Below are 24,505 nucleotides of genomic sequence, written 5' to 3'. Positions count from 1 at the left end.
GGCTGCTACTCTGAAACCTGTCATTATTCCACCATGTTTCTGTTATCCCTCTAATATCTGGTTTCATTTCCTGCACCAGTAGCTCTAGGTCCTTCATTTTGTTACCCAGGTTCCTTGCACTGGTGTACAAACATCTTACCTGTTGCTGCTTGGCTTTGCCAACATTCCTCGCCCTATTGGGTATAGTCATTCTACGAAAAAAGAACAGGAGTACTTGTGGCACCTTAGAGACTAACACATTTATTAGAGCATAAGCTTTCGTGGATTACAGCCCACTTCTTCGGATGCATATAGAATGGAACATATATTGAGGAGATATATATACACACATACAGAGAGCATAAACAGGTGGGAGTTGTCTTACCAACTCTGAGAGGCCAATTAAGTAAGAGAAAAAAAACTTTTGAAGTGATAATCAAGATAGCCCAGTACAGACAGTTTGATAAGAAGTGTGAGAATACTTACAAGGGGAGATAGATTCAATGTTTGTAATGGCTCAGCCATTCCCAGTCCTTATTCAATCCTTTGTTGATTGTGTCTAGTTTGCATATCAATTCCAGCTCAGCAGTCTCTCGTTGGAGTCTGTTTTTGAAGTTTTTCTGTTGTAATATAGCCACCCGCAGGTCTGTCACTGAATGACCAGACAGGTTAAAGTGTTCTCCCACTGGTTTTTGAGTATTATGATTCCTGATGTCAGATTTGTATCCATTAATTCTTTTGCGTAGAGACTGTCCTGTTTGGCCAATGTACATGGCAGAGGGGCATTGCTGGCACATGATGGCATATATCACATTGGTAGATGTGCAGGTGAACGAGCCCCTGATGGTATGGCTGATGTGATTAGGTCCTATGATGATGTCACTTGAATAGATATGTGGACAGAGTTGGCATCGGGGTTTGTTACAAGGATAAGTTCCTGGGTTAGTGGTTTTGTTCAGTGATGTGTGGTTGCTGGTGAGTATTTGCTTTAGGTTGGGGGGTTGTCTGTAAGCGAGGACAGGTCTGTCTCCCAAGATCTGTGAGAGTAAAGGATCATCTTTCAGGATAGGTTGTAGATCTCTGATGATGGTTTTAGTTGGGGGCTGAAGGTGACAGCTAGTGGTGTTCTGTTATTTTCTTTGTTGGGCCTGTCTTGTAGGAGGTGACTTCTGGGTACTCGTCTGGCTCTGTCAATCTGTTTTTTCACTTCAGCAGGTGGGTATTGTAGTTTTAAGAATGCTTGATAGAGATCTTGTAGGTGCTTGTCTCTATCTGAGGGATTGGAGCAAATGCAGTTATATCTTAGAGCTTGGCTGTAGACAATGGATCGTGTGGTGTGTCCTGGATGGAAGCTGGAGGCATGTAGGTAAGTGTAGCGGTCAGTAGGTTTCCGGTATAGGGTGGTATTTATGTGACCATCGCTTATTAGCACAGTAGTGTCCAGGAAATGGACCGCTTGTGTGGATTGATCTAGGCTGAGGTTGATGGTGGGATGGAAATTATTGAAATCATGGTGAAATTCCTCAAGGGCTTCTTTTCCATGGGTCCAGATGATGAAGATGTCATCAATGTAGCGCAAGTAGAGTAGGGGCGTTAGGGGACGAGAGCTAAGGAAGCGTTGTTCTAAGTCAGCCATAAAAATGTTGGCATATTGTGGGGCCATGCGGGTACCCATAGCAGTGCCGCTAACTTGAAGGTATATATTGTCCCCAAATGTGAAATAGTTGTGGGTGAGGACAAAATCACAAAGTTCAGCCACCAGGTTAGCTGTGACATTATCAGGGATACTGTTCCTGATAGCTTGTAGTCATTCTACGGCCACTATCTGACTGGTATCAGCACTATCCTCCCTCTTAATGCCCATTCTCCTATCCATTCCTGTTCCTTTCTGCATTGCTGCATCCTTTCTTATTTGATTTTCTTCCCTTTCATTGTTAAAATCAGGAGTGGAGATTACGTGAGCATCTCCCAACTATCTCCTCCCGCTCTAGTCACGTGAGACAGGTCTGAATCCAGCACCATTCTGAATGGCTAATACTGGGAAATAACAGCGCTAATCCTGTCATTCGTTCAGTAATGCCATTTACTGCTTCCCCAAATGCAGAGTTTGAAACCTCCTTCCCAAAAGTTTTGGGGTGTTCAGATCTGGGGTTCTGGTTCTGACCCCATTTCTAATGCTCTAGTAACATTGGTGACCCCTGTAAATTACAGGGTGAACTCCAGGTGGGAGACCCAAGTTTGTCATATTTGTATCATTAATCAGTTACATTCGGTGCTCTCTCCTTTTCTCCCTTCTCTCTTCTCTGTACACGTTTCTCTCCCCTCTCCTTTCCCTGTTTATCTCTCTCAATGTCGTCTTCATTGCTCCTCGACTCTTCTCCTTCAGTCTCTCTCCATGTACAGATGAGTAAATCATTTGCAGGAGGTGATGTATTGAGCACCTGGAACCTCCCTTTCTGCTTGTGGAATGTCCATGAGCCAAACAGTTTCCTCCAATTTGTTTACTATTGACTTTAAATCTCTGATTGAGTGCAAGTAGTTCTCTGCAAGTACTGAACAGTCACTGTTCAAGCTGGGTGTGTTAATTGTGATTGGTCAAAGAAGTCACCTGGTATTTTGTGTTACCTGACTGAATGAGTGTGCAAGCAGTTCCTGCACAACGCGTCAATGTAAAATTTGGTTTCCACAGATGCTTGTGCAGGACTTTGAAATTTGCTTCCAGTGTAAGCTCAGTCACTGGCATGTTGGCGGAAAGCGATAACAAAAGGGGCACAAACTTGCTGGATGTGGATTCATTTAGCAACTGGACTTGATCTTCCTCGAATCCATTTGGGGCTATTTTCCCAGCTCTGGTTATTAGCTAGGTATCTAAATCAGGTACTGAGCAGGATCCCAGAGCCTGCATTCCTGCATGACCAAGCTTCCCCCTTAGGACACACCACCAATCACAGTCAGTGAGCTCTGCAGTGAGCACCCAGCTGTGGTTAGTGTCTGTATTCCATTTGGGTCTTGTTAATTGTTATTCACCGATTTTCTGGAGCACTTCCCTGTTAAATGGAAAGAAAGACAGCAAGATCATAGTGTTCTGTTCTGCTGAGGGCCTGTGAATCTGACAGGCAGCTGAGTTCTTGGAGAACAGTCCCTGTTCACCAGCTGAATGGAGAACAGTTAAAACGTTTAAGGCCATAGTCATCATGGTGTGCTCCAGCAAAGCGTCCCCCAGGCCTCAATGATAAACAGAGCTGGAGGGTCTATTAGAAAGGAAACATTGGTTCAATCGTTCTTTCCCCAGGCTGTGCTGTGAACTAGAGCTGGTGTTACAGGGGAGCTGCAAAGATTCAGCATAAACCAACCATTCTGCATCAATTGTAACTCTCCCATATCCACCCGCACTGGAGAGCTACACACAGTGGGCTGACTCAAGGACTCCCCTCTAAAAAAAGCAGGGAGCCCTTCAGAAGATACATTTTCACTGGCTGCTCAAATACGCACATTCCTCTTAACCCAGCGGCCCAGGGGGACCACAAACATTCCTCTTGAGCAGTGGTTTTCAAACGGCAGGTCGCAACCTAGAACTGGGTTGCAGAACATAAGGTTGTGACGGCTCTGGTCAGCACTGCCGACCGGGCCGTTAAAAGTCCTGTCGGCGGTGCTGCCCAGCTAAGGCAGGCTAGTCCCTGTCTGTTCGGACATCGCGCTGCGCCCCAGAAGCAGCCAGCAGCAGGTCCAGCTCCTAGGCGGGGTGGCCACAGGCCTCACACACTGCCCCCGCCCCGAGCACCGGCTCTGCACTCCCATTGGCTGGTTTCCAGCCAATGGAAGCTGGGGGGGGGAGTGCCTGCTGCTGGCTGCTTCCAGGGCGCAGCACAGGACAGGCAGGAAGCCTGCCTCTGCACCCCCACTGCACCGCTGACCGGGAGCCACCCCAGGTAAGCCCACGCCCCAATCCTGCGTCCCAATCCCCTGCCCCAGCCCTCCCAACCCAGAACCCCTTCCTCCACCCCAAACCCCTCATCCCCAGCTCCATCCCAGAGCCCTCACCCCCCCGCATCCCAATCCCCTGCCCCAGCCCTGAGCCACCCCCAAACTCGGAGTCCCCTCCTGCACCCCAAACCCCTCATCCCCAGCCCCGCCCCAGAGCCTACACCCCCCCACCTCAGAGCCCTGACCCCCTCCCACACCCCAACCCCCTGCCACAGCCCTGAACCCCTCCCACTCCCTGAACCACTCATTCCCGGCCACAGCCTTCACCCCAACCCTCTGCCCCAGCCCTGAGGCCCTCCCACACCCCAAACCCCTCATCCCTAGCTCCGTTGGGTCGTGGGTATCAACAATTTTCTTCAACTGGGCGGCCAGAAAAAAAGTTTGAAAACCACTGCTCTTGAGAGTCCAGTCTAGCTCTAGGGCCAGCAGTGCCACCTATTGGCAAAGCTCTGTAATGAACTTTGAACATTCATTGTTCCATACACATTGTGGCCAGTTCTGGAGATCCTTGTTTCATTCACGAGTAAGGCTGCATTTTAGTCACGGGTGTTTTTAGTAAAAGTCATGGATAGGTCACGGGCAGTAAACAACCTGTCCATGACTTTTACTAAAAATACCCATGACTAAAACTTGGGCGGGGGGGACGCGGGTGCTCCGGGGTGTGTGTGTGTCTGGGGGCGCTGCAGGTGCTGGGGGAGGTGGCTTGGGGGACCCTGCTGTTGCTGGGGGGAATGGGCGGACAGTGCGGCCCAGGACCCCCGCTGTTGCTGGAAGACAGGAGAGGGCAGGCAGGGGCTCCCTACACAGCGCCGCATCCCTGCAGCTCCTAGGTGGTGGAGGGGTCAGAGGGCTCGGTGTGTTGCTCCCGCCACAAGTGCTGGCTGCTGCAGCTCCCACTGGGACCTGCGGGCACAAGTAGCATGTAGTGTGGAGCCCCCCTTTGCCGTCTAGGAGCTGCAGGGCTGTGGGAGCCAGGGAGCCCTCCCCCCAAGTTAAGTGGCCCCCCTGCCCCTGGCCCCCTCCCACACACCCAAACTGCTGCTGCTGGCACCAGCAGCTGCAGAAGTCACGGAAAGTCACGGAATCAGTGACCTCTGTGGCAGACTCGCAGCCTTAACAATGTGTGAAGCTGAATGCAGGTTCAGGTGAATAAGTAAGGCTTTGTTAGCCCCTGTGCACTGCTCTGCCCACATGCTTGAATTATTTCCAGCCTCATTCCCAGTGTTCTTGTTTCTCGGTGTCCTCTCAATAACAATCCCTCCAGGGCACATGGACCCTCTGACTCCAGTTCCACTGTTCTGCTCTACATCTTCCCTATTTTACAAACATTTTAAACATTAAAAACAAATAATTGACACCCAGACCCCACCTTGTGCCCCTTCAGCCAGAGGCTGGCAGCACACAGCCGAGTTGGAATCTTGTCTTTCCCACAGACTCAGCTGGTTACATAGTCTTTGGTTTCCTCAACAGATGACGTATCTCTGTCTTCCCGTCATCTGTCTCTGAGTTTTGCATATTGTCTCTCTGTGGAGTCTCCTCCCTCCCTGTGGGTTTGTTTCCAGTGGTTCTTTGTCTGTCCACTCTGCAATGGGTTTTCTCTGAGTGTTGTGTCTGCTCACTTGGAAGTGTCTCCTTGTATCACTTGTCCCTCTTGATTAGTCACCTCATATGACCTGGGTGCCGCTGCACCCCTCACTATTCCTTTAGTCTCTCTCCTTCTGGTGTCTCTCTAATGACTGGATCCTCACAGATGTGCCTGTATCCATGGCTCACAGATCCTGGGCTGATCAGTTGTACCCTAGTGCCTGATTTCTCTGGCCCTCTCCTCTCAGTGATATCTCCACCCTTCTGGCTGTAACAGGTCTCCCCACATTGGTAGCAGGGTCCTTTGTCTCATAAGTGTCTGGGTTGGATTGTTTGGCACTCCTGTGCTGGGGTATTTCCGTGTGCCAATGTTAACAAGGGATCCAAACCAGAAGAAACAGCTTTGGGTAACAGTCTCATAGCTGTTTTCACAGCTGATCCCACCTCACCATTGCTCTGTGGATATGCTGGGCAGGAAATGTGTGGTCAGACTCCCATATGCCTGCAAATTCCTTGAATTCTTCTGAGGCAAATTGAGGCCCATTGTCATAAGAACATAAGAACGGCTGTACTGGGTCAGACCAAAGGTCCATCTAGCCCAGTATCCTGTCTGCCGACAGTGGCCAATGCCAGGTGTCCCAGAGGGAGTGGACCAACAGGCAATGATCAAGTGATCTCTCTCCTGCCATTGTCAGTGAATACAGAGTCTGGTGTGCCATAGCCTGCAAAGTGGGCCCTCAGTTTCCCAATCTTGACTTGCTTGTATCAGGCAGGGCATTGACTTTCCAAAAATGTGAGTAGTAATCCACTGACCTCAAGTATTGCTTTCCCTTGAAGGTCAGTCCACTCCCACCTTCTTCCATTGTTGGGTGGGCAGCTCATCTGGTAACAGTCACTTTCCGCAGGTGGTTCTCACGTGACTGACAGGTGACTCCCTTCTGTCAAGGAGCGAAGTTGTGTATTTATTCCTGGCCAGTAGGCGCACTCACAAGCATGCCTCAGACAGCTGTCAGTGCCCAGGGATGAGGCACGTATCTTTTGCAATGACATCCCATGACAAGCAACTCTTACCTCTCGTGAGTGCTCCCTGTCGGCTGAGTGCAGTGCTGCGCCTGGTGTTGCCTGTAAGTTGCCAACCTCACTAGGCGGGCTTCAGTGGCTCAGCCCTCCGGCCAAGACACACAGTCAAAATGTACAAGCCCCTTCTGGGGTAGCAAAAGTCCAACAAAACTCTCTGCCCTCACCCTCACTCTTCAGCCCTGTCTCTGGACCCTTTGAGTCTAGCCCCTTTTCTTGGGCATTTTAAACTAGCCTTGTGCCCTTTCCAGGGCTTAGGCCACTCCAGCTGGGGGGCCTGGGGCGGCCCATTACTCTGGGCCCCAACCCAAAGACTCTACACACAGCAGCCACGTACCGCTGCCTCCAGTTTGCTGCTGCTTTCCCTGAGCCTTTTCCCACGTAGCCCCTCTCCTTTCACCTGTTCCTTTACAGTTGTCAGGTCCTCTCCTTCCTCTGGCCAGAGCAGAGCCAACATCCTCGCCTCTGGTCCCAGACAGGCACTGACCTGCTCAGTACTTGCAGCTCCTTTTATCTGAGCCTGCAGGGCTCTGATTGGCTGCTTCTGTGCAATCTGTTTAGGCAGTCCTGGAGGACCTTTTAAACTAAGCTGGTGGGAGAGGTAGATATGCTGGAGGGTAGGGATAGGGTCCAGAGTGACCTAGACAAATTGGAGGATTGGGCCAAAAGAAACCTGATGAGGTTCAAGAAGGACAAGTGCAGAGTCCTGCACTTAGAATAGAAGAATCCCATGCACCGCTACAGGCTGGGGACCGACTGGCTAAGCAGCAGCTCTGCAGAAAAGGACCTAGGGATTACAGTGGATGAGAAGCTGGATATGAGTCAGCAGTGTGCCCTTGTTGCCAAGAAGGCTAGCGGCATATTGGGCTGCATTAGTAGGAGCATTGCCAGCAGATCGAGGGAAGTGATTATTCCCCTCTATTTGGCACTGGTGACGCCACATCTGGAGTATTGCATCCAGTTTTGGGGCCCCCACTACAGAAAGGATGTGGACAAATTGGAGAGAGTCCAGTGGAGGGCAACAAAAACGATTGGGAGTGGGGGCAAATGACTTACAAGGAGAGGCTGAGGGAACTGGGCTTGTTTAGTCTGCAGAAGAGAAGAATGAGGGGGGATTTGATATCAGCCTTCAAGTACCTGAAGGGGGGTTCCAAAGAGGATGGAGCGCGGCTGTTCTCAGTGATGGCAGATGACAGAACAAGGAGCAACGGTCTCAAGTTGCAGTGGGGGAGGGGGCTCAGGTCTGGGGCAGGGCATTGGGGTACAGGGCGGGGTGTGGGCTCCGGGAGGGAGTTAGGGTGCAGGAGGGGGTTCCGCCCTGAGGGGTGCGGGCTCCAGCCGAGCAGCGCTTACCTCAGGCGGCTCCCAGGCAGCGGTGCAGTGGGGCTAAGGCAGGCTCCCTGCCTGCCCTGGCTCCGTGTGGCTCCCAGAAGCGACTGGCATGTCCAGCTCTTAGGCGCAGGGGCCAGAGGGCTCTGCATGCTGCCCCTACAGCTCCCATTGGCTGCAATTCCCGGCCAATGGGAGCTGCAGAGCCGGTGCCTGGGGCAGGGGCAGTGCATGGAGCTTCCCTGATCGCCCCTGAGCCTTGGGGCTGCAGGGACATGCCAGCCGCTTCCGGGAGCTGCATGGAGCCAGGGCAGGCAGGGAGCCTGCCTTAGCCCCGCTGCGCTGCCAACTATACTTTTAATAGCCCCGCCAGGTCCCTTTTCAACCAGGCATTCCAGATTCATGTCCTAAACCCCTTCCCCCGTCTTATGGGTGCTGGGTGTGTATCCCCTGCTCAGGGTGTCAGCTAACACCAGTAATTGTCCTGGACAATGTCTGAGCTCTACCTGTAGCACTGGAGGTGCATCAACATGCGTTGCCATCTCTTTGGAGCCCTAAGAAAGGGCTTTGCCAGGATTGTCTCTAGGGGTTTGTGGGCTGATTGCACTATTACTGCGTGGCCATAGGGGCACTGATGGAATCGCTCCGCTCCAAATACGACAGCCAGAAGCTCTCTTCCTGTTTGGGTTCAGTCTCTGACAGGGCTCTGCTAGCCTAAGCGACCAGCATCCTTTGACTGATGAATCATACTGGAATGTCAGTGTGACGCTGCCCCTTGAACAGATCCAGGGCTTATCACTAAGGATAAGATTTGGTCACAGATTCCGTGATTTTCAGAGATCTCCACGACATTTTCTTCAGCTTCAGCCCTGAGCATGGCGCAGCTGGAGCTGTCAGCTGCCAGGTTGGAGGCTGGTAGCTCTCAGCCACCGTGGGTGGCAGGGGCTCCGCAACTCTGAGCCACCAGCCCCAGAGCTCTAAGCCATCGCTGGCAATGGGGGCCTTGGAGCTGTGAGCCATGTGGAGGGAGCCCGGAGCTCTGAGCCATGCAGCGTGGACCCCGGAGCTCTGAGCCATGCAGTGTGGACCCTGGAGCTGTGAGCCATGTGGCGGGAGCCCGGAGCTGTGAGCCATGTGGAGGGAGCCCGGAGCTCTGAGCCATGCAGCGTGGACCCCGGAGCTCTGAGCCATGCAGTGTGGACCCTGGAGCTGTGAGCCATGTGGCGGGAGCCTGGAGCTGTGAGCCATGTGGCGGGAGCCCGGAGCTGTGAGCCATGCAGCGTGGACCCCGGAGCTCTGAGCCATGTGGCGGGAGCCCGGAGCTGTGAGCCATGTGGCGGAAGCCTGGAGCTCTGAGCCATGCAGTGTGGACCCTGGAGCTGTGAGCCATGTGGCGGGACCCTGGAGCTGTGAGCCATGTGGCGGGAGCCTGGAGCTGTGAGCCATGTGGCAGGAGCCCGGAGCTGTGAGCCATGCAGCGTGGACCCCGGAGCTCTGAGCCATGTGGCGGGAGCCCGGAGCTGTGAGCCATGTGGCGGAAGCCTGGAGCTCTGAGCCATGCAGCGTGGACTCCGGAGCTGTGAGCCATGCAGCATGGACCCCGGAGCTCTGAGCCATGTGGCGGGAGCCCAGAGCTCTGAGCCATGCAGCGTGGACCCCGGAGCTGTGAGCCATGTGGCGGGAGCCCGGAGCTGTGAGCCATGCAGTGTGGACCCCGGAGCTGTGAGCCATGTGGCAGGAGCCCGGAGCTGTGAGCCATATGGCGTGGACCCCGGCGTTCTGAGCCATGTGGCGGAAGCCTGGAGCTCTGAGCCATGCAGCGTGGACTCCGGAGCTGTGAGCCATGCAGCATGGACCCCGGAGCTCTGAGCCATGTGGCGGGAGCCCAGAGCTCTGAGCCATGCAGCGTGGACCCCGGAGCTGTGAGCCATGTGGCGGGAGCCCGGAGCTGTGAGCCATGCAGTGTGGACCCCGGAGCTGTGAGCCATGTGGCAGGAGCCCGGAGCTGTGAGCCATATGGCGTGGATCCCGGCGTTCTGAGCCATGTGGCGGGAGCCTGGAACTGTGAGCCATGTGGCGTGGACCCCGGAGCTCTGAGCCATGTGGTGGGAGCCCAGAGCCCTGAGCCATGTGGCGGGACCCCAGAGCTGTGAGCCATGCAGCATGGACCCCGGAGCCCTGAGCCATGTGGCGGGAGCCCGGAGCTGTGAGCCATGCAGCGTGGACCCCGGAGCTGTGAGCCATGTGGCGGGAGCCCGGAGCTGTGAGCCATGCAGTGTGGACCCCGGAGCTGTGAACCATGTGGCGGGAGCTCGGAGCTGTGAGCCATGTGGCGTGGACCCCGGAGTTCTGAGCCATGTGGCGGGAGCCCAGAGCTGTGAGCCATGTGGCGGGAGCCCGGAGCTCTGAGCCATGCAGCGTGGACCCCGGAGCTGTGAGCCATGTGGCAGGAGCCCGGAGCTCTGAGCCATGCGGCGTGGACCCCGGAGCTCTGAGCCATGTGGCGGGAGCCCGGAGCTGTGAGCCATGTGGCGGAAGCCTGGAGCTCTGAGCCATGCAGCGTGGACCCCGGAGCTCTGAGCCATGCAGTGTGGACCCTGGAGCTGTGAGCCATGTGGCGGGAGCCTGGAGCTGTGAGCCATGTGGCGGGAGCCCGGAGCTGTGAGCCATGCAGCGTGGACCCCGGAGCTCTGAGCCATGTGGCGGGAGCCCGGAGCTGTGAGCCATGTGGCGGAAGCCTGGAGCTCTGAGCCATGCAGCGTGGACCCCGGAGCTGTGAGCCATGCAGCATGGACCCCGGAGCTCTGAGCCATGTGGCGTGGACCCCGGAGCTCTGAGCCATGTGGTGGGAGCCCAGAGCCCTGAGCCATGTGGCGGGACCCCGGAGCTGTGAGCCATGCAGCATGGACCCCGGAGCCCTGAGCCATGTGGCGGGAGCCCGGAGCTGTGAGCCATGCAGCGTGGACCCCGGAGCTGTGAACCATGTGGCGGGAGCTCGGAGCTGTGAGCCATGTGGCGTGGACCTCGGAGTTCTGAGCCATGTGGCGGGAGCCCGGAGCTGTGAGCCATGTGGCGGGAGCCCGGAGCTCTGAGCCATGCAGCGTGGACCCCGGAGCTGTGAGCCATGTGGCAGGAGCCCGGAGCTCTGAGCCATGCAATGTGGACCCTGGAACTGTGAGCCATGTGGCGGGAGCCCGGAGCTGTGAGTCACCCTGGGCTGGAGCTGTTATTCCCCCTTTGTCAGGTCCCCCCATTATTTTTAGTAAAAGTCACGGACAGGTCACGGTTTTTGTGAATTGTTGTTGATTGCCCGTGACCTGTCCGTGACTTTTATTAAAAATACCCGTGACAAAATCTTAACCTTACTTCTCGCTGTGATCCCCCCGACGAGCTAGCGGTGCTCACCATTCACTACCACAAACCTCAGCTCTGCCCTCTGTTATTTTTCAGGTGAGTTACGATGAGGTTATGTTTTCCTACGAGCTGCATTGTGCTCTCGTGGTACATTATTAGATTGTGCCTGCTGTCTGTAATGGGTGTGTCTGAGACCAATTCACCTCAAGGAATCCCACGGCAGGAGGCCCCGCTGCAGGGTTCAGAGCACAGCCCGTTTTCCTGGAACCATTGTTGCATGCACAGAGGTTGGTATTGTCCCTTGTTGCTTTCCCATCCTGACGGCCTGAACCTGATACGCTCTTGGACTCAAGGAGAGAGTCATGATGTCATCACTGCTGTCTGATGTCCCCTTCCCCACTCGTACAACCTCCTCTTCTCTTGCACACACTGCTATCAGGGTCCAGTTTGCCCCGTTCCTTGCAGTGCTGTCCTAGGGCAGGGCACTTCTCCACCCGCTCATGGTCTCCCACAGGAAATGCATCTCACTATGGATAAGGAACTCTGGCTGCCTGCCCTCCTTTGCTGCTGTCTCACTGCTGTACTGCCGGTGTGTTGTGCCTCCGGAGGCTTCCATCCTTTGTCTTGAGGCTGCCGCTGCATGCCCCAGGACTAAGCATCTGTCTAATGTGAGATGTACTTCCTGGAGCAGCTGCTCCTGCAGGTGGTGACCCCAAGTGCTGCAGACTGACCTGAATTAGGTACTCTGTCAAGTCCCCAAAATTGCATGGAGCAGCCTGTGTGCATATGGCAGTGACACTGGGCTCTATCCCCTTCCCTCTGCATTGGTCTCAAGTGAAGAACCTGTGTCGCGTTGAGGAGCCATAGGCCTGCTGTGAGGCTTGAGGAAGTGCTGAGCTCCCCAGGGGTGCAGCCCTCTCTCCCTTGTTCCCCAATAAGGTAAAATAACTGTTTTATTTTCCTGCTGATGTCATCATCCTACATGGCCAGGTCTGTGCATAGCTCGAACTCCTCCTTCCACCGGGTCTGTTGCTGGGCTAGGTTTGTGTCTGCAAAACCCCGGGGCTCCGGACCCAGCCTCAGGGCTCACGCAGCCAGCTGCTGCACTGCAGATGCTGTGAGTTAGCAAAGAGCGAGGCTGCATGCAGGTTACATTGAACAAGTGGAACTATTTTAACCGCTCTGCAGGGCTCTCTGTCCATGTGGCTGCTTTGCTTCCAGCCCTGATTCCTTGGTGTCCCCTCAATAACAGTCCTTCTAGGGAACAGGGCCCTTGCTTAACTTTCTACTCAGCAAATCTCAGTGCATCTGGGCATCTTCCTGAGTAAGGCAGGAGTAACGGCTGAGTGTAGCTCTCAGATTTAAATTAGAACAGCGACGTTTTCTCTTTCAGTCAGTCTTGCCAAACTCTCTGCTCCCAGGGCAAATACTTTCTTTTGACAGGCGGGTAAAATATCATCAAGTTTGTGCTCAGGGTGATAAATATTCATGACAAGCTGTCTTAACCCCACCTGGTTGATGTCATCAGATGATATTTTTGCAGAAGCTGTAGAATGTCTGTGCAGTCGTCACCTGGGTTACTCTGTCTGGGATGGAAATGCCAGGTGGGGTGGGGGAGTTTTAGTGATGTGGGGTTCAGAGCTGTGAATTTCTCATCCTGACAAAAGCCTTGATGGAGAATGGCCCCTCTCCCTATGAGACTAAGTAAAATGTGACTTTCTTTGTTACTCTTCCCTCTTCAGCATTCCACATTGTCGCGCAAGTTTGTGGAGGTGATGTCTGAGTACAATGCCACCCAGTCTGACTACAGGGAGCGCTGCAAAGGGAGGATTCAAAGACAGCTGGAAATCAGTGAGTAAAACCACCCGCAGCAGCAACCCTGGGCAACTCAGTGCCTGGTGTGTCCAGAGTACGAGTCGATTCCTGGTGCTGATTAACAAGCAATCAAAGCTGCTTCAGGGTTTCAGTGCTTCATGCAAAGCTCCCTCACTGTAAAACTTGTGTCTGCTGGCTGTGCGTGCTGCGGGAGTGGGCCACGACTGCAGCCACCTGCGTGTGAGAATGATGTTGCCTTCCAGCGGTTGGGCCTACAGAGAAGGTAAGGGACATATTTGCTACTAGAGAGACAAGGAGGGTGAGGTAATTGCTTTTATTGGACCAACTTCTGTTGGTGACAGAGACGACACAGAGCTCTCCTTCAGGTCTGGGAAACTAACTCAGAATGTCACAGCTAAATACTGGCAGCTAAAGGAGTTGACACATATGGTAAAGGTCTGTGTTTCTTCAGACTGAAGGACTAAGTTCTGCGGATATGCTTGTGATTGTTTGTGATTGATATAGTAAATGGCTGCTTTTGGCAGACATGGGCTCACTCTGCCCTCTTCTTTCTCTTCTTCCCAGCTCAGAGTAAGAGGGTCCCATAGATTTGCGAAGCAGAGGCATGCTGGGATCCTGGCTGAGGCCCCTGTGTATGTGTGTCACTAATATAGAATCATTCAGGAGTATTTCCTCTTTCAAGTGCAGAGCTGTCAGTGTGGCAGGCTCTGGCAAGGCTCAGTGGGCCCGCCACGTTGTGCTGCATAGGAGTTCAGGGCTAGTGTGCTCCCTGGGTATTCAGATGCTGACAGTCTCGTTAGAGGGAAAAGCCGTTTTTGAAGGGAGCTCCAGACTGCTGAAAGGTGCCAGGTTGCCACCACAGAAGACTGGAAATGTCTGCACAGAATGGGTCCTGTACTGGGAGCCTAAATGCCTGAGCCCCGGCTCCAGGAGCTATTTACTGTCAAGGGTGTGAAGGAATCCTGTCTCCAGGGCCTAGTTCATCCTTGGCTTCTCTGCTGAGTGTGACGGCGAAGGGGCCAGTTGTGATGGTAGTTTTGTGAGAGGTCACATATCCAATGAGGGGGGAGGGATAGCTCAGTGGTTTGAGCATTGACCTGCTAATCCCAGGGTTGTAAATTCAATCCTTGAGGGGGCCATTTAGGGAACTGGAATAAAAATCTGTCTGGGGATTGGTTCTGTTTTGAGCAAGGGATTGGACTAGATGACCTCCTGAGGTCCTTTCCAATCCTGGTATTCTATGACTCTATGGACTGAGAGCCCAGACTCCTTTCCCAGGGGCCTCCAACTCTGGTGTACCCACATTTTCATTTCTTGTCAATGTTACCTTGCTCTCAGGTGCAGGTCATAGAATATCAGGGTTGGAAGGGACCTCAGGAGGTCATCTAGTCCAATCCCCTGCTCAAAGCAAGATCAGTCCCCAACTAAATCATTCCAGCCAGGGCTCTGTCAAGCCTGATCTTAAAAACCTCTAAAGAAAATGATTCCACCACCTCCCTAGGTAACCCATTCCAGTGCTTCACCACCCTCCTAGTGAAAAAGCTTTTCCTAATATCCAACCTAAACCTCCCCCACTGCAACTTGAGACCATTACTCCTTGTTCAGTCATCTGGTACCACTGAGAACAGTCTAGATCCATCCTCTTTGGAACCCTCTTTCAGGTAGGTGAAAGCAGCTATCAAATCCCCCCTCGTTCTTCTCTTCTGCAGACTACATAATCCCAGTTCCCTCAGCCTCTCCCCATAAGTCATGTGCTCCAGCCCCCTAATCATTTTTGTTGCCCTCCGCTGGACTCTTTCCAATTTTTCCACACCCTTCTTGTAGTGCATGGCCCAAAACTGGATGCAGTACTCCAGATGAGGCCTCACCAATGCCGAATAGAGGGGAATGATCACGTCCCTCGATATGCTGGCAATGCCCCTACTTATACAGCCCAAAATGCCGTTAGCCTTCTTGGCAACAAGGGCACATTGCTGACTCATATCCAGCTTCTCATCCACTGTAACCCCCAGGTCCTTTTCTGCAGAACTGCTGACTAGACACTCTGTCCCTAGTCTGTAGCAGTTCATGGGATTTTTCCATCCTAAGTGCAGGACTCTGCACTTGTCCTTGTTGAACCTCATCAGATTTCTTTTGGCCCAATTCTCTAATTCGTCTAGGTCCCTCTGTATCCTATCCCTACTCTCCAGCATATCTACCACTCCTCCCAGTTTAGTGTCATCTGCAAACTTGCTGAGGTCCACGCCATCCTCCAGATCATTAATGAAGATATTGAACAAAACCGGCCCCAGGACTGACCCTTGGGGTACTCCGCTTGATACCGGCTGCTAACTAGACATGGAGCCATTGATCACTACCCGTTGAGCCTGACGATCTAGCCAGCTTTCTAGCCACCTTATAGTCCATTCATCCAACCCATACTTCTTTAACTGGCCGGCAAGAATACTGTGGGAGACCATATCAAAAGTTTTGCTAAAGTCAAGGAATAACACATCCACTGCTTTCCTCTCATCCACAGATCCAGTTATCTCATCATAGAAGGCAATTAGGTTAGTCAGGCGTGACTTGCCCTTGGTGAATCCATGCTGACTGTTCCTGATCACTTTCCTATTCTCGAAGTGCTTCAAAATTGATTCCTTGAGGACCTGCTCCATGATTTTTCCAGGGACTGAGGTGAGGCTGACTGACCTGTAGTTCCCCAGATCCTCCTCCTTCCCTTTTTTAAAGATGGGCACTACATTAGCCTTTTTCCAGTCATCCAGGACCTCCCCCGATTGCCATGAGTTTTCAAAGATAATGGCCAATGGCTCTGCAATCACATCTGCCAACTCCTTTAGCACCCTCGGATGCAGCGCATCCGGCCCCATGGACTTGTGTTCATCTAGCTTTCTCCACAGAGGGCTGGTCACCTCCTCCCCATACTGTGCTGCCCAGTGCAGCAGTCTGAAGACAGAGGCAAAAATAGCATTGAGTATGTTAGCTTTTTCCACATCTTCTGTCACTAGGTTGCGTCCCTTATTCAGTAAGGGGCCGACACTTTCCTTGTCCTTCTTCTTGTTTTTAACATAACTGAAGAAGCCCTTCTTGTTACTCTTAACATCCCTTGCTAGCTGCAACTCCAAGTGTGATTTGGCCTTCCTGATTTCACTCCTGCATGCCTGAGCAATATTTTTATACTTCTCCCTATGTCCCCTCCGCTGCACCCCAGCTTTATGTAGTGGCATCCGTATTCTCCGATGCTCACCCACTGATCACTTATGTTGGATTTGGCATGGAGACCTAGAGAAGAGAGTCTCTTGTCCAATTGCCAACCCCAGCCCGCCCCACCCCACCGGACCAGGCACTCTTCTCCCCTGGGTTTGGATACAGAGCGTTTGGGTTGTTTTCTGTGTTTTGTCAATGAAGGAGAGCTGCCGATTGCTTTCAGATGGAGCAAGCTGGAGGAAGCCCAAGGCACCGCCCCTCAGAAGCAATTAATAGAGTCTTGTTAAGGGATAAAAGAGCCTGTGAAATCTAGGCCTGTTGGGGGGGGACCCCGTGTTCAGCTGTGCGATCACCACACTCTTTCCTTCCCTGCCACACAGGAGTTTACTGTCCAGTCAGCAGACCCAGTCTGGGGAGTCCCTGTGTGGCAGCCCCTAGCAGCTGGAATTACGGGAAATAAGGAAATGTCACTTGAGTGTGGCCAGGGAGATGGTGAAGCACATGGAGGGGGAATAAAGCTGTTTCCTGGCTCAGCCCCTCGACTCTCCTCCACCCCTTTGGCAGCACTTTTCCTGCACATGGGTTGCCGTCTCCTCAGCGAACACTGGGATGTGCCTTTATTTTGTGATGCTAGCTGGAAAAGCTGCCCCAGTGTTACTCTCCTTTTCAAGTGTGGGGGTGTGCTGCCTGGCATACCCTGTAATTGCTTCCATGTTGGCAGTCAAGAGTGTTTGAGAGAGGTGTGCAAAGGTTTCAATTAATAGCTGCTAAATTGGAAAGGAGGGAGCCCTTTTCAGCACAGGGGCAGGGTTATTGTTTAATTAGTGCCCTGTTTTTAGAAAGCCAAGTTGTTGGGTCTTGCTGAGGCTTCTCAGCTGTGTCTAGCCAATGTCATTATCGGGCTGGCATCCTCACCAAAACTTCCTGTACTGTTCCTCACATCTCTTCTCTCTTTACGCTTGGAGGGATTCGATTTTTATTGGGAAATGTCAGTAAACGACGATTTCTCCACTCACACACAAAGCCACCAAGAAATAGTTTCAGCAATAAAAATGAAAATGTGCAGATAGACAACGCAAGAGAAATGCTGCTTGAGAATTTACTAGCATCCCCCCTCAGTGTGTTTAAAGTGTGATGCAATGAATGCTGCAGAAACCACGGCTTGACAGTTCTGCTAAACCAGCCGACTCGGGCATTAGCGCAGCTAGAGCTGCAGGTAACTGTGCAGCACTCACAAAGCTGTTACTTTCCCCTCAACGTTACTGTCACTAAATAATTCGCGTCTGACCCCTCCATAATATCCCACAACGGTGAACATTTAAATAGCAAAAAATCTAAGAAAAGTCTGAAGATAAACTGGAATCGAATCGAGAACAATACAATTTGAATTCTGCCAAGCCTCTGTAGCCAGGAACTAGCAGCCACTCATCATTGGCAAGGGGGTTGGACTAGCTGCCTCTGCCTAGCCCCGGGCTGCACCTCTGCAAGCCCAGTACCTGTTTTAGGCCTTGCACAAGGCCTGCAGCCTGGGGATTTACCAAGCTGGAGCTCCCCAGCTCCTCTTGCCTTTCCCCAGTCCTGCTCTGTTCCCTGTACCCTGTGCTCCCAGGCACAGCCAGGTCCTTCTCTCCCAAGAGCTAGAGAGAGACTGCCCCAGCTCCTGGCTCACAACCCTTCTATAGGGCCAGCTGTTTCCTACCTGGGCATGGCCCCAGCTGTGGCTGCCTTCCCAATCAGCCTATTCTTATTGGCTCTCAGGCCCAGCCCTCTCTAAAGTCTGGCTTTTAACCCTTTCAGGGCCAGAGTGGGGTGACTGCCCTCCTACACCCCTGCCCCCAAGATCACCACCCCTGGGGGTAGGCGGGTCTCCTGGCCTGGACCATTCGCCCATGCGCCTCCAGAGCCGCTCGTTTCTTTTCCGACTCTTCCAGCTGCTTACGCAAGTGGATCTCATCGTCTACGACGGCCACATACTCTTTAGCGAGGTCCATGGCATTTGCTTCGGCCTCACGGCGGGCCTCCTCTGCAGCCTCCAGCCACACACACAGGCCAGAGTCCCCCGAGCCCTCTTCCTTCAGGGTCTGGATTCCTACTGCTACCTGCTCTACAACAGCCTGGGTCCCAGCCTCTTGCTGGGCCCATCCTGTCCCAGTCTCTTTGTCTGCCATCCCCTGAGGATGGCTCTTGGGCAGGTCTACTGCCATCTCTGCAGCATTTACCCGGCCAGTCCTTGACCTGTTTGGGTCCTCAGGCCCCTCCACCTGAGTTCACCTTCCTCTGAGGGGACAGTTCCTCTTTATGTGGCCCTGTTCATGGCAGCCAAAGCAGGCTCGCTGCTCCTTTGCTGCCTGGGGCCCCAGCTTCCTCTGTTGGTCCTTCTCAGGGACAGCCCTCCCTGGGCTGCCCTGGGCCGTGCTCCTTGAGGCAGGGCACTCCCTCCATAGGTGTCCCCGCCGCCCACAGGCCCAACACCTTCTTCGCCTCCTGATTTCCCTCGCCAGGTGGCCTCTCATAGGGGCTTGTCCCTTCCCCAGTTCTGGGTGAGGTTCCCTGCCCCCATCCCAGTAGGGACAATTCACCCTTACATGTCCACACTTCCCACAGGTGTAACAAGCCCTGCACTGTGCCCTGGGCCTCCTGGCCCCAGCACTGGGCTTCTCCCACCAGTCTTGGAGGTCTTTTTGGAACTCCCTCCACAGGAGTTTCACCAGGGCCCGCTGCTCCTCTGCCAGCTGCCCCAGTTGTGCCTGCAAGGCACACTGTCTCTCCTGGTTCTCCCAGGCCACATGGAGCAAGGTCTCATGCCTCTCCTGTGTTCCATCAGTCCCCTTCTGTGGGGACCCTGGCACCAGAGACCAGCCAGGGATGGCACAAGAGCCTTCAGCAAAGAAAATCTCTGTATATGCTGGGTCCATTGTCCCCTCCTTTTCCAGGCAATAGTCCCAGTCCTCGCCCTGCCCTTTGTATTGGGGTGGACCGCAAATGCCCGCATTCTCCACCACCTGTAGCGAAGCAAGACTCATCCGTGCGATGCCTCCTGCTGGTTGTCCTGGGAATTAGCTCAATTCCAGGCCGGAGCGCCCTCTTCAGGCCGGTGGCTCACCTGCCTCAGGACCCCGTGTCCTTCCCAGATCCCGATGCCCCTTTACCTCAGGGTTCTGCTCCCAGCAGTAACCCCGCTCTAGGTCTCCCCTCCCAGTGGAACCCCCACCCTCTAAACCCACCTTGCCTCAGTGGTTACTGCCAGTCATCATCTAGCCCCGCTCACTGGGGCAGACTGTAGTCTGTCATGGCCACTCATCATTGGCAAGGAGGTTGGACCAGCTGCCTCTGCCTAGCCCCGGGCTGCACCCCTGCAAGCCAGTACCTGTTTTAGGCCTTGCACAAGGCCTGCAGCCTGGGGATTTACCAAGCTGGAGCTCCCCAGCTCCTCTTGCCTTTCCCCAGTCCTGCTCTGTTCCCTGTACCCTGAGCTACCAGGCAGCAAGGTCCTTCTCTCCCAAGAGCTAGAGAGAGACTGCCCCAGCTCCTGGCTCACAACCCTTCTATAGGGCCAGCTGTCTCCTACTTGGGCATGGCCCCAGCTGTGGCTGCCTTCCAAATCAGCCTATTCTTATTGGCTCTCCAAGGGCTGGCTTTTAACCCTTTCAGGGCTGGAGCAGGTGACTGCCCCGCTACAGGGCCCTGCGGGCTGGCCAGCGTAGTCGGTCCCGGAAGTGATGGGTCGGTCCTGGAAATGATGGATTCATCACTTCCGCCCTGGGCCCCGCACCCTGTTAGGGATGGCCCTGGCTCTGAGGCCCGATATTGCTGTCAGTGGGCCTGCTCCTCTACTCGGAAACCCTCCAGGAACAAAAACTTAACAAAGCACCAGTCCCATTCAGTTTCAATGTGAGAAGCACTGCTTGGAACAGCTGGGCTGAAGGGTAGGCTCCAGTTTCCTCTGGGCTGTAAATGGTCAGGGGCTACAGCATGTGCCGCTCGTATGGAGGGTCTTGAAAAGGCTCCTTTAAACCTGACCCTTTCTGCTGGGATGTGGAGGGAGCAGAAAGCTGAGTCAATTCCTGAACTTTCATTTTTCAGCTGCCAGATCCCCAGATAAGAAGCGCAGGAAGCGCGGAGGGTGAGTTTGTAAATAGCTCATGTTTTAGAACATCAGGGGAATTACTTCTCGGCCTTTCCAAAAACACTGGTTGAGTTTCCTTCCAGCAAAGCGAGTGAGTTTGATAGTGACTGCAGCTTCTTCCTGCACTGGAAACTGGGACAGTTAGTTAAAGCTTCTCCTCTCTGCTTTTGATTTCTGTGACAGATGCCTTTTCTGTCAGCGCCAGCCTGTTTCTCACACCGCCCCTCACTCTTCTCAGGAAAGATGGTTGGTGGACAGATACAGAAATAGCTCTCAGCCACAATGAGGATGGAGGACTTCAGTTCCATGGGCAGATTTTCCCATCTGGCAATTTAGATCTGTCGTGGTAAATGGCAGGGAAGCGCAGGGCCGGGTGTTGGTGGTGACATCACAAGCCAGGAAAATCCTGGCAAATACCTGAAAATCACAGACTACCCTAATTATGAAAGAGTAACTGTCCCAAGCTCTGCAACATTCCCATTGTAAGCTGGGAGATTATGGCTCATAGTGTGGTACTGTTTTCAGTAAGGAGTGTTTTATAAGGATCAAACTATCTTTGTAGAAACACGCTTCTAAAGAGGAGCACATCAGAACCACTGGACTTCTGCCTCCTTCTATAGTCCTCCTGGTATTTTTATGTCCCACAAACACTGACTTAATGACTTTAGTGGACACCTTTTTTTTGTTGCCCTCCTATGTCCTGTCTATTGTGATAGTCTAGTCTAGTGCTTGGTCATTTCAGACTCCTTCAATCTGATCCTTTAGCCCCTGCAGCGTGGAGACTGATCCGCCACTCTCTAATCACTTCCAGAGCAGTTTTCTGGGCCATTCGCATTAGACACAGTTTAAACAACTTCACCTGCTCTTTCTCCCCACACCAATCCACCCACTCACTCACTCTGCCCCCAAAATCGCCAAGACACCAGATGTCATGGAGATTTTTTAGATACATGGAATTCATGACAGCCAGACAAATTCCTCCAGAGTCATTCTCCTGCCTCAGCTGGGTTCTATTGAAATTGCACAGGGAGAATCTAAGTTGGCCTTGGTTAGGAGCTTTCCTTAAGTTAATGCGTTGTGAAGTCTGAGCGTTACGTGCTACTTGTGACAGGGGATGACATGCTCTTATTTCCTCTTCAGCTTTGCCGGGTAGGAGCAATGACATTTGAAATCTAATTTGATTTCTGCTCCCTGAGAACGGGAAAAGAGGGCTGGATAAAGGCCTCGACTTCTGTGTTTCATCAGCACTTCACAATGGCTTACACCGAGGAGGAGTTTGTAGCCCTGCCCTCTTGGACCTGAATGACCAGCATTTGGATAAAAGGAAAAGAGTAAGAGGGAACAACGCTCTAGCTGCGAGCAAGAGCATGCCCGGTGCATGTGTACCCATGTAGCAGGGGGCTGTCCCAGAACGCCCCCTTGTGGCATGGCATGGCTCTGCAGGCGCGCACACACACACACACACACCCTGGTGGTTCTTGCAATAACTTGCTCCCAGGGCAGAATACTTAAAGTAACCTCCCCCTGGAGGGGTCTTATTAAGTCTTTGCAGAGTGCAGACTCCTTGGCCCCTCCATCACAAATCTCTAAGCTGAAGAGCCCTGCAAGCGTTTTTCCTGGGGGTGCTGGCTGGCATTCTCCTTTACAGGCTCTCTGCCGTCTCCCCTTTGCTTCATGGGAGGCTTCTCTTTTATCCCCAGGCCTGCACTGAGTTAGCCGGGACACTCCTGTCATGTGGTGACTGATTTTCCACACCTTGGGAGGAGAGCTGACTGAGTCACAGATGGGGCTGGACCCAATGCCTCTGACTGGGCCACTCACCCCCTGACATCCCAGTAACACTCTGCATTAATTCTGCCTCACAAAATGGCAGCTGCAGGCAATAAAGGGGCAGTATGCTGAAAACGAAGCCTTGAGTGGTCAATGCCCTGTGCTGCCGGGGAGGTCTGAAGAGGTATTCAGTGACCCGAGGCTGTGTCTGGCGTGGAGAACAGACACTGCAAACGAAGGGAGGAAGGCTCCCTTAACCACTGGGCACTCGCAGCAGGCCTTCTGGCAGCAGGGAGGGGGTTCTCTGCTGCTGGGGTAAAACTCTGTCTCCTCCACCACTATACAATACATTTAAACAAGCCCATTAGCCACCGGGAGTCCACCGAGGGCTCTTTGGGGAGCTCTGGAACTGCAGAGCAGAGGGCAGTCATGCCTAAGACCCTCACTCTCACTGAGACATCACTCTGGCTTGCCTGTACGTTCCCAGCTCCACTGGCAGGTTTGAGGAACCCTCACACTGTTGCACCAGTGGCAGCACAAGTGTAGACAAGCCACCCGCATTTTTAACACTGTGTTAGCCCTGCACAGATGCTAAGAGCGTACAAACACCTGAGCCCTGATTCGCTCTACCACCAGTGGAGCTCCCCAGGTGGGAGATCTCCCCTTTCCAGTTCTGCTGCACTAACACTGGCTGTATGTTTGGGTTGCAAACATTGAGGGGATGTTGACATCTGAACCAAAAGCTATTTGCATTTGAATTACAAATACACCATGGAAAGATTTGTATTGCTCACAGGCTTGGTAAAACATGGATTATACCCAACCTAAATGCAGGGCCCAAATCTCCCTGGTGCCCCCACTAACAGACAGACTGGGTGATGTGTGACGCACAGGCCTGGGAGCATAGGAGAGATTTGTGTCTTTCTAACCTGAGGATACTGTCCCCAGAAGATTGCGACTAGCTTCAGGCTGCCTTGCATGGATAAGTGCTGACTCAACCTGTATCCAGGTCAGGGATTCTTGGTGATGGGGGGTTTTGATCTCTCCATATTTTCCTGTTTCTTGTATTTATAAATTATTGTCTTGTGTGTTAGATTGAAGGTCCAAAAGTCATAGCCCCCTCCAACTCCAGCAAAACCAAGACACCAAGAGAATCAAGCTGACTCTGTGTCCAGCAACCTAGACGGCTGTTTGAGATGCAGAAGTACAGGGTATTCTTAGGGCTTTCCCCAAAATGTGAATCCTAAGCTGAGTATTGGAACAAACTCACTGAGGGCTGTCACAGCAGATCAAGCAAGTCAGGTGCAGTCAGCGCCTGGGCTAACAATGTAGCATATTAAGGAGAGAAATAGCACAGCTACAAGACACACTGTAGAGCTAGCTCAGGTCTGCTCTGATGAATCAGCCCTCCCTCTGAGCAGAAGGGAGGGAAGGAGGCACTTCCATTTGAGGACCCTGTGAGTAATGTGCGGCATGCAAAGGTTTCCAGACAGGTTGTCAAGGTTCCTTCCCCACTCTGAACTTTAGAGTACAGATATGGGGACCTGCATGTGAACCTCTAATTACCAGCTTAGATCTGGTTTTGCTGCCACCACTCCCAAATACTAACTCCCTTCCCTGGGTAGCCTTGAGAGACTTCTCCACCAGTTTCCTGGTGAACACCGATCCAAACCCTTGGATCTTAAAACAAGGAAAAATCAATCAGGTTCTTAAAAAGAAGGCTTTTAATTAAAGAAAGAAAGGTAAAAAATCATTTCTGTAAAATCAGGATGGAAAATAACTTTACAGGGTACTCAGATTCAAAGAGCCCAGAGGAACTCCCTCTAGCCTTAAGCTTGAAGTTACAGCAAACAGAGGTAAACCCTCTAGCAAAAGGTACATTTACAAGTTGAGAAAACAAAGATAAACCTAACATGCCTTGCCTGGCTGTTACTTACAAGTTTGAAATATGAGAGACTTGTTCAGAAAGATTTGGAGAGCATGGATTGATGTTTGGTCCCTCTTAGTCCCAAGAGCGAGCAACCCCCAAAACAAAGCACAAACAAAAGCCTTCCCCACACCAAGATTTGAAAGTATCTTGTCCCCTTATTGGTCCTTTGGGTCAGGTGTTAGCTAGGTTACCTGAGCTTCTTAACCCTTTACAGGGAAAAGGATTTTGGTGTCTCTGGCCAGGAGGGATTTTATAGTATTGTACACTGTTACCCTTCCCTTTATAGTTATAACACAGGTCATGACTGGCAGAACACACCAGCTAAATCAGCG

The 24,505-nt window shown here is 52.7% G+C and overlaps 1 protein-coding gene across 5 annotated transcripts in view; it reads left to right on the top strand.

The window, feature by feature from the left end:
* STX1A (syntaxin 1A) overlaps positions 1–24,505 on the top strand; it is a 286,732-nt gene that overhangs the window by 228,431 nt on the left and 33,796 nt on the right. For all 5 annotated transcript variants that reach the window (XR_010593798.1, XR_010593799.1, XM_065573025.1 and 2 more), the window contains one exon: positions 13,050–13,158. Coding sequence is in view for 3 of the 5 variants with exons in the window: in XM_065573025.1 (XP_065429097.1) it covers positions 13,050–13,158 (109 nt within the window). In the remaining 2 variants the exon portion in view is untranslated. The remainder of the gene's footprint in view (positions 1–13,049; positions 13,159–24,505) is intronic.

The sequence above is a fragment of the Chrysemys picta genome, chromosome 19 (genome assembly GCF_011386835.1).
Source record: "Chrysemys picta bellii isolate R12L10 chromosome 19, ASM1138683v2, whole genome shotgun sequence".
In the NCBI taxonomy this organism is placed as follows: Eukaryota; Metazoa; Chordata; order Testudines; family Emydidae; genus Chrysemys; species Chrysemys picta.
The sequence above is the reverse complement of the archived record's forward strand: the minus strand, read 5'-3'. Positions and strand labels throughout refer to the sequence as shown.